General features: G+C 35.4%; 1 protein-coding gene across 5 annotated transcripts in view; it reads right to left on the bottom strand.

The window, feature by feature from the left end:
* Positions 1-2,945: 2,945 nt before the first annotated feature.
* Positions 2,946-17,589, bottom strand: part of pan (pangolin) — a 112,956-nt gene continuing 98,312 nt past the window's right edge. For 2 of the 5 annotated variants that reach the window (XM_011307228.1, XM_011307231.1), the window contains exons 8-12: positions 15,167-15,249; positions 14,257-14,387; positions 12,781-12,946; positions 8,334-8,403; positions 2,946-3,931 (exon numbers count right to left, since the gene is read on the bottom strand). In XM_011307228.1, coding sequence (XP_011305530.1) covers positions 3,493-3,931; positions 8,334-8,403; positions 12,781-12,946; positions 14,257-14,387; positions 15,167-15,249 — 889 coding nt within the window. In that variant the 3' untranslated portion in view covers positions 2,946-3,492. Of the gene's footprint in view, positions 3,932-6,447; positions 6,690-8,333; positions 8,404-11,138; positions 11,299-12,780; positions 12,947-14,256; positions 14,388-15,166; positions 15,250-17,589 lie in introns of all 5 variants that reach the window. The other 3 variants (XM_011307232.1, XM_011307233.1, XM_011307229.1) reach the window with 3 other exon arrangements.

Raw genomic sequence — 17,589 nt, 5'->3', positions numbered from 1 at the left:
TCTACAATAAGTTGGATACAGGCTATACGAGAATTCGAATTTGATACAGATCACTTATTAAATGTAAATACAATGTCTCACTTATTACAGTCTATAAACTAGATACTTAGAAAACACTGTACAACGCAGCAGAAAACTGACATTATCGTTATCATTCACTTTACAATATGGTACAAGCACTTGAAACAATTCGAGCTCTGTCGATAAATTGTTCGTATTATGAAACACTAAAAACATTGCTCGCGTCCCTGTCATCGATATTTATCGCTCCTATGACGTTTTTTTTTTATTTATTTATATTTATATTTATACCCCTTCAATGAGTTTGCACAACGATTATGGTTCACCTAGGCCATTGTTGTGGATTTCAATTGTCGTACAACAAATTAACTGCAGTCATATTTAATGGAGGATTTTTATTCTCTGAATGATTCCTCCGTAGTCACCAAGGGTTTGATGCAAGTGATGCCCAGTCCTTATTAATTTGGTCCCCAGTACCTATCGAGATCTGGTTCAGCATTACTCACATCGCAATGTCGTACAACAGGTGTTAAATACAATTTAATACTCTCCATTGCAGTTGCCAAGTGATACGTCGAAAAAATTCTACTTCACTTTCTTTTGATATCAATTTATCCCAAGAACCACTGATTTTTGGAGAAAATGTGAGAAAACATTTTTTGTAGGAAATTTAATTGCCCAGAAATAAGTTTCTTTCCATTTTTCCCGCAAATGAATCGTTTTCGAGATAAACGGATAATTATCATTGTTAAAAAGTTGACTTTTTTCAATTTATCAAGTCGCTACCGAATTATCCTCTTGAGCGTTTTTACATAACGTTTTCAAGTTTTTTTTTCCTAACTCTTTATAATTGAAAATTATTTAGGAATTTTTTTAGTAGACCTTGATTTTGAGAAACCAATAGATTCCTTGGAAAAAAGAAATTCAGTTAGAAAATGAGAAGATGAGATAAGTGGAGTTTCAGTTTTGTAAAATATTCATTGATCTCATACATCAGTGATTGCAGAGGGAAACGTGAAAAGACTTTTTTTTGAAGGAAGATGAATGAACAATAATTTTTTTGTTGATTAAAAAATGTTAAAGTGCCTTATCTCACTTCATCAATTGACCACTGATTTCCCTGTTTTCAATAACTTCCAAAATTCACAATCATGTCTGTCAGCATTTAACCAAGCGAAATCCTCCTATCACAAAATGACGAGTGAAATAGAAATGAACGAATGCTGCGAGTTGGAAAAATACTATAATCAATCCATTATTTAATCTGTAACTGACAGAGTGCAGCCTGGGATTGAACTGGTAAAAAATATCGTATTATCAATAATATTGGCATGATGTTCGTATGGCACATTCAGTTTACTATTCAGTGACGTATTACAAGTAATTAGAGGGATTCCCCTACATAATTTTATCTCTTCAGTCAAGAAATTCTATCCCAACGTATACAATGTCCACTCATTTTTGCATACAGTTATCACCTCATTGCACTTTCCCCATTTCGTCATAAATGCATCTTAAACGTATTTTCTTTATTTACACAAACTGCTGCCCAATGAGTGACGAAAAAACATCAGCCCTACCTCAATTTTTTACCTCAATTATCCTCTGGTGTAATAATTACACCGGAATGTAATCGTAAATCTGTTCCACTTTATTGTTCAAATGATTTAATCACCTACAGTAATCATGAGTCCATCATAATTCGGTCTTTCATTTGTTCGAAATAATAATCAAGTAACAGATAAAAATTTGACAAATTATATCGACGAAAATTGCACTGAGGAATTATTCACGAAATCCAGTCGCCAATATTCGTGGGGAGAGGGGAAGAGGGGGATAATACAATATTAATGAAGACACAAACAAATTTTATCAGTGCCAAGATTATAAAAAATTCACCCTTCCACTTCTCGTAACATAAATCAAATATAAAATTTACAATCAACAAGCATGCATAATAGACAATGAATAAATGTCACCTAAATTTCACTTTCTCGTACAAAAATAGTTGTTATAAAGAAAATTTGGCAGACTTAATAAATCAAGTATCTGATTTTTTTTTCCAAGAACAATTTACCTGTTCTCACTTATTTACTGGAATATTCCTCATCGAATAATCTTAAATAAGGCAGTATTACGAGTCGATGACTAACAAAAATCATCAACTCCTAGCAATGCCTGGAGATCCGCAGTCAGTACTCGTTAAAGTAATGAAAAAATAAAAATAAAAATAAGGAGAAAAAGAACTTATGGGATAATAAAAAAACGAGACGTGCATGGGGGCCAGTCGACTTGAAAACTAGTGATTTTCATAATATTGGGGAAAACTAAGAGTAACGACTTTGAACTATTAAAATCATCTTACAGGCTAATTAATCGCGACTACATAGACTTTAAAAAAAATAACAAATTGCAATACACGTGTCTCGAAATACAGAGTTTAATAGAAATCAATGATAAACGCTAGAGCTTAGGGATCTGCTATCATAAATTTCCTCGTGGTTCATTTCGTTTTCCTTTATTACTTTATCTTTATATAGTACCTGGCACAGGAACATGACTTGAGTCATGGGCATCACAATGTAACAACACGTGTGAAAAAATTCTATAGAAAAACCTAGTGTTTGAAACTCTACGGAAATTCCATTGAGATTTTATTGGAATTCTGGGGAATCATTGGTTTAATCTTATAATTTTTTGTTCATCCATTGATTATTTGGTGGACAGAATGGATTTTTTGTTCTTTCTGCTTTTCTCCTCAGACTTTTTCTGAAATTCTGTCATGTGTTTCTATGAAACCCATAATTTTAATAGAAATTTACCAGTAATTCCTGATTAAATTGAGGAAAACTTGAATTTTATACTGAATAATCATTTGAAATGTAAATTAAATTTAATAGTAAAGTGGTCAAGGAAAAATCGAATTTTCCTGTTTCATGAAATATCAAGTAATTGAATAAAATTACAGACCTTTCTCCATAAAAATTTTCCCATTAAATCGAGTTCGAATCCGTTATAATTCCCTCAAATTTCCCAATTCTCCCCAAATAAATTCCAGCATCCTCGAAACATCTCCAGAGTTCGCCCACCATTCCCAATTCCCCCCAACATTTTTCTATCGAATGCTTTCACATATGAAGGACTACAAGCTAAGTCACTCGCACTTCACAATGCAATAACTTACTCGTGTTTTAAAATAAAAAAAAAAGTTTAAAATGATCAGTCACTTTCCATTGCACGTTGGCATCATGAGTTCGGGTGACTTACAGCTAGACACTTGGTCCTGAGTATTAATGAATGATTACAATCTTCGAATCTCCCCCTGGATCATTAACATTTAGACATTAATTCGGACAATGGCCAGTAATTGAAAAAAAAAAATGGTCACCCAGTGAATCCGAATGTGAATAGATATAAGTGAACCCCGATGACATTGAATTTAAGAGTCTTGTCACATGGGGCTGGCCAGGGCTACGTAACACTGATGGCGGAGTTTGATGGGCCAGATGGTCCCTGTCCAACTTCACTCTTTATACACTGTCCAGTCAATTGATTAACGCTTAATGGATTGTTGATGTCGTGTGGATTTGTGCCAACGGGATTGCGATGGGGTGGACCAGCCTGGGGTTGATTTGACGTTTGTGCCAGGGCTATTGGCACTGGTGGTGTCAGGGGACAGGGACAAGGACTTGCTAGACTCGATGGCGATGGCATCACCAGAGAGGGACTCGCTAGACTAGACAATCCTGAGAGGCCACCTGGACTGCTCAGGGACTCGTCGTCCTCGGGTGTCCCTGCCTCACCCACACTGCCAAGATTGTCCTCTGAGTGATCGTCATCACCCTCAACGTCACCCTCACCATCACCGTCTCCTCCCTCCCCCATGTATCTGATACATTTCTTCTTACGCCTGGAAGTTATAATCGTTGGATTAGTTATCACGAATTAACGGTGGAGAATTATTTTTATTTTTAAGATACAAACAATACGAAAGAGACCGAGAGATGCACAACTCCTGACTCTCGTCAGTGTGAAAAAATTTCTGGACAATATTTTTGTTTTTTTGAAGCTATGTTGTAAACTTGCATTATTATCAATAAAAATATCAACAAACAAAATGAATTTCCAACGGAATGAAAATTGAATGTGAAATTTTTTCATACGTGCAGCCATCCATTATTCTCTATTCCATAATTAAAAACTAAAAATTCATGCATTCACTCGATGTACGTTACAGCAAGTAACAACATTCGCAGAAGTTTGTCTGTTTCGGTATTTAAAAATTTAACCGATTTTCATTAAAAAAATGTTACCTATTTAGAACGTAATGAAAACAACATTCTGCGAATGCTGAAATTGTAAATAAATTCGATAAACCACTCGCTGCGAATACCATGCTTGATTGTAAAAATAAAATGAAATGAAAAAAATGGAAAAATGGAGTGCAAGCAAATTGTGTAGTTTAAATAGCGATGGGGAACTTTCGAAACTTCAAGTTCGAAATTTCATGGATTGGAGAACTCGATAATTGATCAGACGTAGAAACGTAATGAGTTTTAAAATGTCTGATGAAAAATAAATGGAAGGATTGGCCTGTACATGTCCCACTAATTAGTGTATACATAGTGCACAGCAGTCGAGACATTTACCGCTCTGCAATTGGCTCTCATTATTTATCTCTCAGCTAACATAATTTTGGATTATCCACGGAACAATACAGAGCGTCGGGCTGCTCGCAATAACATGTGCGAAATTTCATAGAAAAATTTACAATTTAATTCTACTCAATTCTTAACAATTCTATCAACTTTTCACTGTTTCCCAGAATTTTTTTCATAAATTTCACTTTATTCGCTGCATTTTCCACGAAAAAAAAAATATCTCAATGCAATTTTATTATTTATTATTCCTGAACTATCAACTTTTCTTCATTTTCTCCATTTAATTCTTTATTGTTCACTTGAATGATGAAATTTCATTAAAAAATATATTGACGGTAAAATCGTATGATTACTCTGAATTTTTCATTTGCAAAATTATTCAAAAATATTATTCCAAAAAAAATTCAAATATTCAGAATATCTTCATGAATGAATAATGAACAGTTTTATTTATTGAATGGATTTTTATTGAAGAGTTAATAGAATTGCCAACGAATGTCGAATGAAAAAGATGGATTTTCTATAAATTTTCATTAACACGAAGAGGAACCTCTTCTCCGTAGCCAATATCACCGAGACCTCATCACGTTCAAAGTGATTCCATGAATTTTGTAGGCGAGAGGTATGTAGCGAGTAAATTACACATAAAAATACACCACAACAATCTTGTAAACTGATGAACTGCCATGCGAAAAATTATAGTTAAATCTATATCAAACTTGTTTCGATAAATCAGTTCTTCGGAGTCTGTTATGTATTGTGTATTTAAAAATATATCCATAAATAGTTACATCAGCCATGCTAAGGGCGACATTGATCAACAAACGTCAAACTAAACGAGGATGATAAATAAATTAACAACAATAATAAGCTGTAAAGAGCCACAACAATGAGAAACAATGCGAGCATCGGAACATCACCTGGCGACTCGTATCATGCCATCGTCACTCAACATATGTCCATTTGCATTATTTATTTAAATTTTTCAATTCAACGTATGGAAAATTTTAGGGAAAACCTACCGTTTTTATTTGAAAATTCTAGTGGATTTCCATAAAAATTGCGATTTGCAGGAAAATTCTCGCGGCTCTTATTGTTTGAATTATTTTTTTATAGAGGAGCTAATTTTTTAATTATTACATTTTTTGCACTTTTATTACACGAGAAGTGAATTTTTATGTGTGATGTCGAATTGAACATTTTAATTGAGTTTTGATATTCAATTTGTTTCACTTTATCAATTTGTTAAGGATTTCATTGGATTTTCAATTATTTTTATTCTTGTGAAGAGTAAAAAATTGAAAATTCATTGATTATTTAAGATTTCAAACAGTTAATCAGAGAAATCCCTGAGTTTGTATAAAAACAATTTGCATTACAATTTATTTTGTGTGGCTGAGATGAATAAATATCCGTCAAGATGATACAATGCCACTCAAATCACTGAAATAATTAACAAACAATTTAAAAATAATCTATCATTCCTGTCATTGAACGAACTCCCCTCAATACGTCCTAAAAATTCAAAAATCGAATCACAAAATTTGAAAATTTCCCAAAATATTAAACCCGTCGCGAGATATTTCCTGCAAAAATTCAGACTGTAAATAATGGATCCACGAAATAATCGCCAAAGCGGGTAGATATTTCCCGAAAAATGACCAAAAATAATTTAAACTCAACAATGATGTGGAATAGACTTGTAGATGAGCGATTGGCACATTCACGAGAGCTAGAGTGTCCGTTGGTTTAAGTCGGGACTGACCACTGTTTTAAGAAGAAGTGTTGCAGTAGAAGGGAGGCGATAGGCTTGACTAGAGATTAACATAAGTGGGTTCTTGCTGAGGCGAGGAGGCATTGGAGGCAGTATTGGTGTTCGGTTGGGCAGTGGTAGCACCCACCGTCCCTCCACCGCCTCCAGCCACAACCCCTGATCCCGCACTATTCCCCACACCATGATGGATTATGCTCGCGTGGATGCCCATCCCCGCTCCATGCTCCACCGGGCTGCCAAAACCAACCACCACCAGCCATTAAAGGGGCGCTCCCATCCACATTTTTCATATTTTTTATATTTTTCATATTTTTCATATTTTTCATATATTTCATTTACTTCATCTTTATTCTTTTTCATACGACTGAAAATTTTCCCCAGAGAAAATTTCCCCGACAAAAATTAACCCATGAAAATACGCCCCAGGATCAATTCACCCGGAGAGAAACTCTCCATGAGATATTTCTCCTGAAATTCATTATCGCCCGACAATTTTCCATTGAGCTTTAAATCGAATGGCTGTCATTATTGAAATGGGTGACGATTGATGACTACAATCCAACGCTCGATCCTGTCATTTACAATTATTAAAATGTTGTTGTAAATTATGTGAAAGGCATATTGTGTTTATAATGCCGAATAATTGATGAAGAATGAATATAGTTTTTTTTTTAATGATGATACATTAGGGGTAATTTTCGCTGGGGAAATTTTCACGGGGAATTTTATTCCGGGCGAATTTTAATGGTAAGTCCGGGAACCTAAATATTGTTGATTAAGGGCCCAGTACATTTCGTCAGCCACATGCATGTCTATCCACGGCATTTCCTTCAGAAAATATGTCTCCAAGATATTCATTACTAGTTCTACGAAATTTCAAGTTCCAAACGAAAATCAATGAATTATTTTTTTCACTTCTTACACCCAGTGTCAAGGATTTCGCCCATTTACTTGAATCTTTCGGATTTCTGGGAAATTTTTATCGATTTAATTGAGGGATTAGGGATATTCAAGCAATTTTGGTGAGACGGGGTAAACTAGAAGTCGATTTATTTTCGAAGCTATTTTTTAGCGGATATCGCGGAATTGGAGGGAGATATCCGCGGTTCCCAAAATTTTAAACTCCACCATCGAGATTCGTTGAAATTCCAATCGCACCAGAACTAGATTCAAGAATTTTCCCCCCTATTTTCCTCTAAATTCCGTATATCCCCAAAAATCTTGAATTCTCAGTATGAAAATTCCTCGAACCTTGAACCGAACCTGAATTTCCTGCAAAACTAATCACAAGTTGTAAAATAAGATGGGACAATTTCAGATGATCCTCGCCCCTTTAATGAACTCAAATAATGACAAAAAGAAAAAAAAACGAAATGTTTATCCCAAAAATGTCTCCGCATGGGTGGGGGCGTATTGGGCATTACAATGGACTCAATTTACTTGCGCTAAATAGACATTATGAACACTGGATATTCCGCAAATATCTACACTCCATTACTAGATAAATATTTACAAGCATCAGTATTCTATCGTCATAAATCTAGACAATATCATTCACTCTTCATTTTCCATTAGCAGTTATCTTCGGAAGACACATTTTCTGATAGCCAATTCCTCAGGTTTATCATCTGTTACTCCACGATAACATATTGTATAAATTCATTATTCTATTAAAAAATTCATGCTTCTATGTGGATGACGAAACGACGTCAAGTAGGAAATCAATTTGTGAGCAATTTCCCTTGGGACCTCTGTTAACCTCATATACTTCATTAAGACACTAACAATTTAATTATGAATGTACAATTATTTTATCATAGGACACTGGAGTGGATCCTTATCTCATGGTACGACGAGATCAAAAATAGAAAACGTACCTGCAGGGTTTACACCATTGACTTTGCTGGTCTAATCCATACCTAGCACGACACTTCTTCATGTTGTTACCTACGAATGGAGAATATTGATTAGTAATGCAAGAAAAATTGGAGATTCAAATGGTTTTTCTAACGACTAATTTGTTCACTGTACAGAACTGAGTGCATGGCATTATTCGACTGTACACTGAAAAAAAAACACATTTTATAAACAAGATTTCAAGAGATGATTCTCTGGTTAATTTTTTAAATCGTGGAATCTCTTGATTTATTATTTTGCGCTCACACTGACAATTAATTCGTTGCTGATGTAATTACTCATCTACAACTGAGAAATTAATGCTTCGATTGTTAATGAATATTTTGATTAGTGATTCAAGTCCATGGAAATTGACTTTGCGATCTTAGCGCATGATTTTATGCTATTGAAGTTATAAAAACAAAATTACGGATATGTGCATGAATTCGGGGGAAGATATCCTTTATTTTTCTTCTTTCAGCGTGAAAACAAAATTATTCTTCGGGAGATTCTGCGATTTTTGAAAATTTTCTTTTATCTTCTTTATTGAATGCAATTTTTCTTTCTCAGTGTATTCTATAAATGAGAATGTCTACTTGTTCGATCGAATCATGCATTAAGAAAAAAAGTGTCATCGAATCAGTAACGAAGAGGAGTCGGAGAATTTCCCTCATCGTCCACTGGAAAGATGAAACCATGCAATGTCTTCTGAAAATATTGTTGGATGTACACTGTTAGAAAAAATTTAATGGACTCATGACTAGTCTTTTCAGGAGAGTCCCATTGAATTAATCTGGTGAATTGACGATGAATTGAATTCGATTTAGCCAGGGAAAATCTCGAAATTTCAGATTCCACCGAATATTCCTTGGATTATTAGAATTTTATCGTTTCCTCAGATTTATCTTCAAAACTAATGGTTTAAGAAGAAAAAGTCAAAAGATTGTTTTTATCTTAAATTCAAACAGTTACAAAAAAATCCTTTAACGTTTTCACCGTAAATCGATAGTTTTTGGGGAAATTCGAAATTTATGAAAAATTATAAAGTCTCACTTTTATTTATCTTTAAAAATTATTAGCAGCATTAATTTGTTATTTTTTTTTACATTGAAATTCTGGATTTTAAAGTGTTGAATCTAAAGAAATGAAATATTCCAGTAAATACCATTCGTGATCCTAAATTTTCGATTATGGCGTTTATCTTCACATCAAATCGCATACACACTTCATGTACATTTTATATAAATTCTCTATATAGCGCAAGAATATATTGAATTGGCCTGCACTATATATATTTTTCCACGGGGCGACATGTCCCCTGCCCCGAAAACCCAAAAAATCTCGTCAAAGTGTTCCTCAAAAATTTTCCAACAGTGTAAGCACCTACGTACAGTGAACAAAAAAAAACGAGGAGTTTAAATGTATTCGAGGGAATGGTTGTAATGTCTGAGGTATTGAAAAGATAAAAATTCAAAAACGAAATGAGACAACAAAACTCGAGAAAAAAAAATAGGCAAATGAGGATTGAGAACATTGAAACGATCAAAGGATAATAAAAAATTGAAATTCAACAAGGATAAGAGACTCTAATAAAAAACTAAACGCTGAGGATTGTCTGATTGCGGAATTAGGTCCCTGTAAAAATGCAAGATGGCCAGCGTTCCCCAAAGTTGTATCACCCCTTGAAAACCAATATACCCATACAAAATCTCCATATATATACACCTCAATGTATACATATGCGTGTCCTGTATGAATATAATAAATGATAGTACGTGCGTGCGCGTGTCCACATGTAACGCATGCAAACACGAGCGCGCACGGATAAATATACGATAACAAAGAGAAAAAAATTAAAAAAAAAATACACATATGTCTGTACGAATTCAGTGTAATAATATCTGACCGAGAGGCCCCCAAGACGGGAAAACATGCAACATAATAACGTAGTGTAGCAATAGTTATGTAATAATAATAGTTTAACATTGGAGAAAAGGTGTGAGGGTTTTGGGGTGATTGAGTGCACTGTTAGAAAATTAACAATTGAAATGTCAAGTGAAAAAATGGCAAATTTTTAACGGACTGACACCAAATATTCTGAATAATTACTCATTTAAAAATCAGTTAATTTCTTGGAAAACCTTGAAATTGTTGGAAATTTAAGCAATTATTTCCCGGAATTTTCACTCTATTGAAAATTAAATTGCACTAGTGAATCGGTAAAAGGGGTGAAGTCGAAAAATGTGAATTTAGGGAATTAAAAAATTTCTAAATAAATTTTTATCAACTTCAATTTTACGCATGGAAAAAGCTAAATCGATTTAGCGCTATTGATTTCTAAGAGAAATATATTCACTGACTTATTTTTAGTGCGACAATCCCTTCAATTATATTGTTAAAAAGGTATTGAATAAACAATTACTTCCTCATAATTTCAAGAATCGATTCAATTGATAAACTATTTTTAATAAAGAATGGACTCGACCCCCTTTCCGTCTTCGCTACCGATCATCCGTTATCAAATTTTCACGAAGTTTGAAAATTCAAGTTACGATTGAAAAATCATGAATGGTAATCGGAAAAAATGTAAATTTCCTTGAATTTTCAAGACAACAGAGAAACGAAGTGATCGTTATGATCGTTAAAGAAAATTAATGGAATAATTATTGATATTTCAATAAATTTCTAACAGTGTTGTTTTTTGGTGGTTTTTGATGGATTTTTTTGTTTTATCTTTCTTTTTTCTTTTCGACTGTAAGAATGTGTGGAATGAGGCATGTGGGTACCTCCAGGATCACTGTTTGTGTCTTGTTTGCGCTTCCTCTTCTTAGTTCGGTTGGTATTTGCGCGGGAAGACCAGTCAGGGTACAGCTGCATGTGCAACTGTCTCTCACGTCTCGCCAATTCATAATACTTGGCCTGTTCCTCTCGCCCTAGCGCGTGCCACTACCGATAGAACAACCAAACACTTTTTGTCATTTTTCATAGATCAAAAACCCTGACGTAAAACAATAGGATTATTTCAAGAAAAATTATTGGAAAAATTAACAAAATTCTCTTTCTGATTTGTTTCACTATTCTACTTGCCGCCACCCTTTGCCATTACTCAAAAGTTAGGTCATCTAGGAATCATATTTTCATCATGTCAATGAATACTTTTTAGTGATGCCATCAGGATTGAACATGAATTCTTGTGGAAATATCATCACGATGTAAATAAACATCTGTTTTTTTATTTGTCAAGGATGTGGTAATTCTCATTTTTAAAAAAACCTTTTAAATATCGATAATATCACCCGAAATATTCAAATTTAATTCTCGATTCAAGTCGGAGTTCCAACTTGATATAATAGGATTGAATTTTAAGTCGAGGAACTATATTTATATTTCAAATATATATATATTTCAAACCCATTGAATATTTTTCCTATACTTGAATCAAGTCGATTTTCCAAATGCAATCACCCCGGGTTTTCTACTCGAGTCAAGTATAAAACTGGACTAATTTTTTCATAAAGCAGTGTAGCATTCGAAATCTAGAATAATCCGAAAACTTTGACAGATTGGCTGCTGTGCTTGCTGCTTGAATGAAGTATACCCAAATTGCTGATTTTTTTTTTTTCACCAACGGATTGAAACATTATCTCGTGTCAGTCTCGTCTCGTCTCGTGAATGCAATTGATAAAAACGGTGAAAATTCCGACGATTTATTTACCCCGCGATGATTTTTCCAGAAGAATTCTCGGCCAGTCTCTACAGCATCACTAATACTTATCGATTCTGATAATCATTCGTAAATGGAAGAGGAAAAAGAAAGCATTTTGTTTAAACATTATATTTGGGGGTCCCTACTTTCCGTTTAAAGTGCTAGAAGAACAGCCTATTGCCCCCCTCGGTTGCACAAATATCACACTAAACAGTATTCTGTACCTATTCATACAGGTTGTCTGTAGCATATAACCGCAGACAGCCAGTACCAAATTTAGTAACTCCTTCGATCACACAAATATCCGTTGACTACCGCTTTAGGGAGTTGGCCATAACAATTACCACGATTCCATTTTTCACTACAAGATCCATTTTTTTCTTGCATCCCACATCATTCCATGATTCCCACAGACAATCCAATCCAATTGAAAAATTAATATCCGCTCATCAAAGAAGGAACGATAAACGAGAAAAAACGAGACAAAAAATGAACCAAAAAATTGACAAGTCAAATGAAAAAAAAAAAAAATTAACAAAAAAAAAATTGACCAAAAATATATGTATGTTAAAAAAAAAAATTAAAAAACAAAAAAATAAATGAGAAAATGAGAGAACAAAAAACGCAGAGACTTTGATCGTTTCAATCCAACCAATATAGGTACTAATTATCAGTAATGAATTATTTTAAGGGCCTGCTGTTCTAGCACTGGAAAGTGGTACCTCCGGTGGGATCTGCGGATCGCTCTTTCTTCCTCTTCTTCTTCTTGCTGCCGTATCCGTAGTTATCCCTGGCACTCCACCCGGGATATCGTTGCTGGTGAAGGTGGCGCTCCTGCCTGGCAGCCTCATAATACCGCGCCTGCTCCTCTCGGCTTAGCGAATGCCACTGCATGTAATATGCCCCAAAACGTTCATATTTTCAATGTCTCAATTATTCTCGTGCACCGTGCTTTGATCTCTTCAATTAACCATTCAAGTCTTTATAACTCGTTAAGAGTGTTGAGACTTTTTAAAGTTGATTATTGCAACACCCCCTGCCCACCCACCAGCACGCGGACCCCTATCTATCGTCGTTATCGTTCTTTTTTTTTTCTATTTCATTTATTTACTGTTTTTTTTTTTCATCAGCTAGTTTTCATCTTCTCGGATTTATTTTCCTCATAGATTCCTTAGATCCCACCTACCAATGCTCTATTTTTCTAGAATACATATCTTTTTTCTTTTTGATTCTAGTTATTTTGTTAATAGTATAGTGAAGCGTTATCTATTCACAAGCATTAGGCATGCACTGGCTTTTTAGGCAGGAGTCGAGATTAGGATTTTTTTGGGGTGAGGGGAGTCCTAGGAACAGCCGATTTTTTTTTAAGGGAATTGGGGGAGGATTGGACTTTTAATCCGGATTCATCGAAAAATATATTGATTTCAGGGGAAATGTCAAATTAGATTTCCTGGGAAAAAAACTTGGGGATTGTAGATTAAATCGCTAGTTTTCGGGATGAATCGGTAATTGGGGAAATGGAGAATTCAATTTTTCACTGAATTCTCCGAGTGGGTTTTGAAAATCTTCCGGTGTTTTTATTATATTAATAAGAATCTATTTTAAAAATGAATGCGATTTTTGGGAATCGTGGGTTTGACAGGAATGCGATAGAATTTTATAATGGAATTTTTCGAGTGAGCTACAGTTTTCGTTGATGGAGATGGATTTAACAGATCTTGAGTTAAAAATATTCTAAAATAAATTCGATCGACTGGAAAATAGTTCGTGAAGGTTTCCGTTGAAAATCATCATTTCTAAGAAAGACAAATATTAATGGGAGTAAAGTCGCGGGACTTCGGTGATTTTAAAGCTCGAAAAATCGGATGAAAAATGTTGTAATTATAATTTTGCGCAATAAAAAATTCTGGATAGAAAATTCTAGTGATAAGAATAATAAAAAACAGTTATATGGGGTAAAATTGATAGTCATTGTTTCTAGAACTTGAATATGTCATCATAAATCGTTGAATTTTGAATTCTCGTGAAGATTAATATTTCGCTGGGATCTCTCGTTAATTGTGGAATGGAATGAAATGGATCTCGACTCCTGCGATGATTCCCCCATTGATTGAACATTTTTTTCACAGCAGTGGGAGAATCATTATTCGATTGGATTCAGAGAATAAGAGGTGATGAGTTTCGGAGGAATTACTCACCCGCCTTCCGAGGATTTGGTTGATCGCAGCACTCTCTTTTAAGGTACACTCTGCCACAACTTTTGCTCTCATTTCCTTCATGTACAGCATAAACGCGTTTAAAGGCTTTTTTATATGAGGCTTCTTTTTATCTGTTCGTGAAAATATTGATGATGTAGTTAAATTTATCGGCATTGCTCAGTTATCAATAGGTGAAACGCAAAACGTTTCCCACCGAATCGCAGAGAAAAAATGGTTTCGATTTTCAAGGGTTGACCTTTTATTTTTACGAATTTCCGAGAGTCATTAACATTATGACGACAATTGGCGATTCTGTTATAAATGGGTTAATGAAAAGTGAAGTATCCTGTGATTAATCGATTGACAAAATTTTCATTGAACTGATTATTGAATTACGAAAATAAGAGACGGGGGAACAAGTTGATTTGGTGAATGACTGAGTTTTCGAAGGATATCTCTGAGTCTGGAGGAGATAGCGATATTTTTGTTAAAACCTTTTGTATACCTCTCCTTTTGTTCTGTAAAAAATGTTCTGAGCAAAATTTCGCTATACCGGTTAGGTGCAGAGATATTTTTCGAAGTGTCGCCGTATAATGACACAATAAAAAATTTTCAATTGAAAATTCTGGTACAAGTACAAGTTGGAGAAATTTTTAATAAATATGTAGATTTTAATAGATAGATTTATGACAGACTTCTCAGGGGCTTTTTAGTTATTGAAAATTCATAATTGCATGGAAAAATTCATAAGAATTCATAATTGCATTGACAATTCCATAAAAATCTTCAAAATCCAGAGAAATTAATGAAAATTCATGTTATTTGATCCGTGCAACGTATCAACTCAAAAATTGAACCCCCAAAACGGAACCCCCAAAAATGCCCAATTTTTCTCTGCTCCGGTAATTACCTTGATTATTCTGCTGTCCAGTGTCCTGTGTTTTTGTGTTGTCCGACGCTAACGAGGTGGAGTTTTTCTGATCTATCGAAGACCTAGAACAAAAAAAAATATAAATTAATAACACCCACACGATGAAAGGAAAAATTGAGTGCAAATAAACATTAATACCGTTTGGAGTGGGACTGTTTAGTCTCATGATTAATGGACTCGCGTTTGGCATTGGGTAGAGTATAAGCCGACGTTGTATTGGGCGAATGACACAATTGTTCAGTAATATTAATGGTAGGACCATCAAAATATGGCTGTGGTAATCTCAATGGATTCCTGATAAAGTGCTGTGGGACGGACCAATTCATCTGTTGACACATTATCTGCTGTGCCTCAACCATCGCCAAAAGTTGCATAAAATAATACTGCGAGCCATAAGGAGGTGGACTAATTCCCCTCGGTAAATTCATATTAGACATCTGCATGAGATTACTCATATGAAGTGCTGTCAATATTTTCTGATCATTGATAGGCTGACTATTATCACCAGTTTCACTGGACTCCTGCAAGATGGCCAATTCGGCGACCCCAGAGTCCGTTTTTTCCTCATCAATTTTACCACTCAAATCTCCACTTATGTCCTCACCACCGTTATCCTTCTTTATAACGAGATTCAGAGGCTCTAAACACTCGGACTCCATCGCCACTCAAAATACACCTTACCCCTTGCCAATTTCCCGACACCTCATTAAAATTCCTAATTTCTGACTATTTAACCCCGATCACAGCCTAGACATTGTCGAAGACATCAATAAAGCACCACTCATTACCACGACGATTCACCAAATTCATATCATTATTCACGTGCTATTAAATCAAAATATCATTGTGATCCTAATGACTAAAACTAGTGAAAAATCATCAGTCGAATTCATAATCCCGGAAACGGATGAACCACCACTATCCCACCTCTTTCACAAATTTTAATGGCTCCACCGCCATATATTATATTGTAATATTATTCTCCTAAAACAAGATACTGGATTATCCTGGTTATGATATTATTCCATGGGTCAGTATCTTTTGTCTTGAGTGGGATTTGGTCGTGAGGCGCGGAATCACCAGGCGGTGTTACGATTGATTATCCCGATGTTGGGGGGGGATGGGATGCACAAGCCATCATTGCAATTCATGGCTCCTACAACTACATCTCTCTGTGCCCTACCAATGTATAATTCCTGTTAGAGGGGTATGAGTGAAAATCTCATTTTTTTTGGCGGGTCCTGTGGCGCTGCTGTCGCTTTTATACCAGGGCTGTCACTTGGACCAACGTCACTTCATCGATGAATAACCCTCACCCCCAATATTCAACCCCCCTCGAAACATATTGCTCTACAGATGCCCACAAAAATCCACCCACTCCCCACCCACTCCCCATCCAATCCTTCATTATCAATTATTTATTTATTTACTCCAACGGATACGATTTAACTGCGTGGGAGTGTCGAAATCGGCTGACTTCATCGTATCCGTTTGGCGATCTTTTTTTTTCTTTTTTTTTCGGATTATTCAAATCGTTGGCTCCACGCGCTAGTTTTGGGGGATTAATTTCGGTTAATTCCCACTGTTTATTTGGGATTTGTTCGGGGGGTTGAAAAATTCTCGCGTGGTAGATTCCGCGAACTGACGAGCGTTACTGCGCGTTATGGATGCGGACAACATTGTAATACCAGCACACCCCTAGACTGAGCCCCTCTTTTCCGATTCGACAGTCATCATAATGGCGAATGGGAGTAATTTTTTTTGAATATCAAGTTGTACGAGTTTTGTTTGGGCTTTTTGGGGCATTTTTTCTTTCTATTTTGCTATCATTGGGGTGGAATCGGGGGATGGCGGGGGATGGGGGGGAAATAGTCGGGAGTCTAGGGGGTGAGGGTGGAACAATAGTGATATACTCGGTTGAGTGCTAATGCAAATTATAAATCTGTTGAAAGGGTAATGATCAATACATAGAGAAAACGAAGCGCAGACGCTCTGTGGTTCTGCTGTTGCCATTCGATAAGTGTTTCTCCCCTGTTTCAGGGGTTGGGGTGGCTGGAAGGTGCTACCCCCTGTGGCAGAGGATGAAACTAGGGGATTCGGGGTTAATAGTTGTAAGTGCTTCTTTATCGGGGGTATGTCTTATCGGCTGATGGCATCCGACTGATGTTAATGAGAAAATGGGGTGGGTTTTTTTGGGGGAAAGGTTTTGGGGGTTGACGGCAGGTGGACTGGGGTTTTGAGACGATTTTTAGGGTGAGATCAAATTTTTGGCGATTTCGGGGGGTTTTTGAAGAAATTTTGAGATTCAATAGGGTTTAATATGTTTTAATAAAAATTCAAAGAAAATCTTCTGCGGGATTTTCTGTTGACATTTTAAATAGTGGAAAATCAATGAAAAATCG

Source organism: Fopius arisanus, unplaced genomic scaffold, assembly GCF_000806365.1.
Source record: "Fopius arisanus strain USDA-PBARC FA_bdor unplaced genomic scaffold, ASM80636v1 scaffold00052, whole genome shotgun sequence".
Taxonomy (NCBI): Eukaryota; Metazoa; Arthropoda; class Insecta; order Hymenoptera; family Braconidae; genus Fopius; species Fopius arisanus.
The sequence above is the reverse complement of the archived record's forward strand: the minus strand, read 5'-3'. Positions and strand labels throughout refer to the sequence as shown.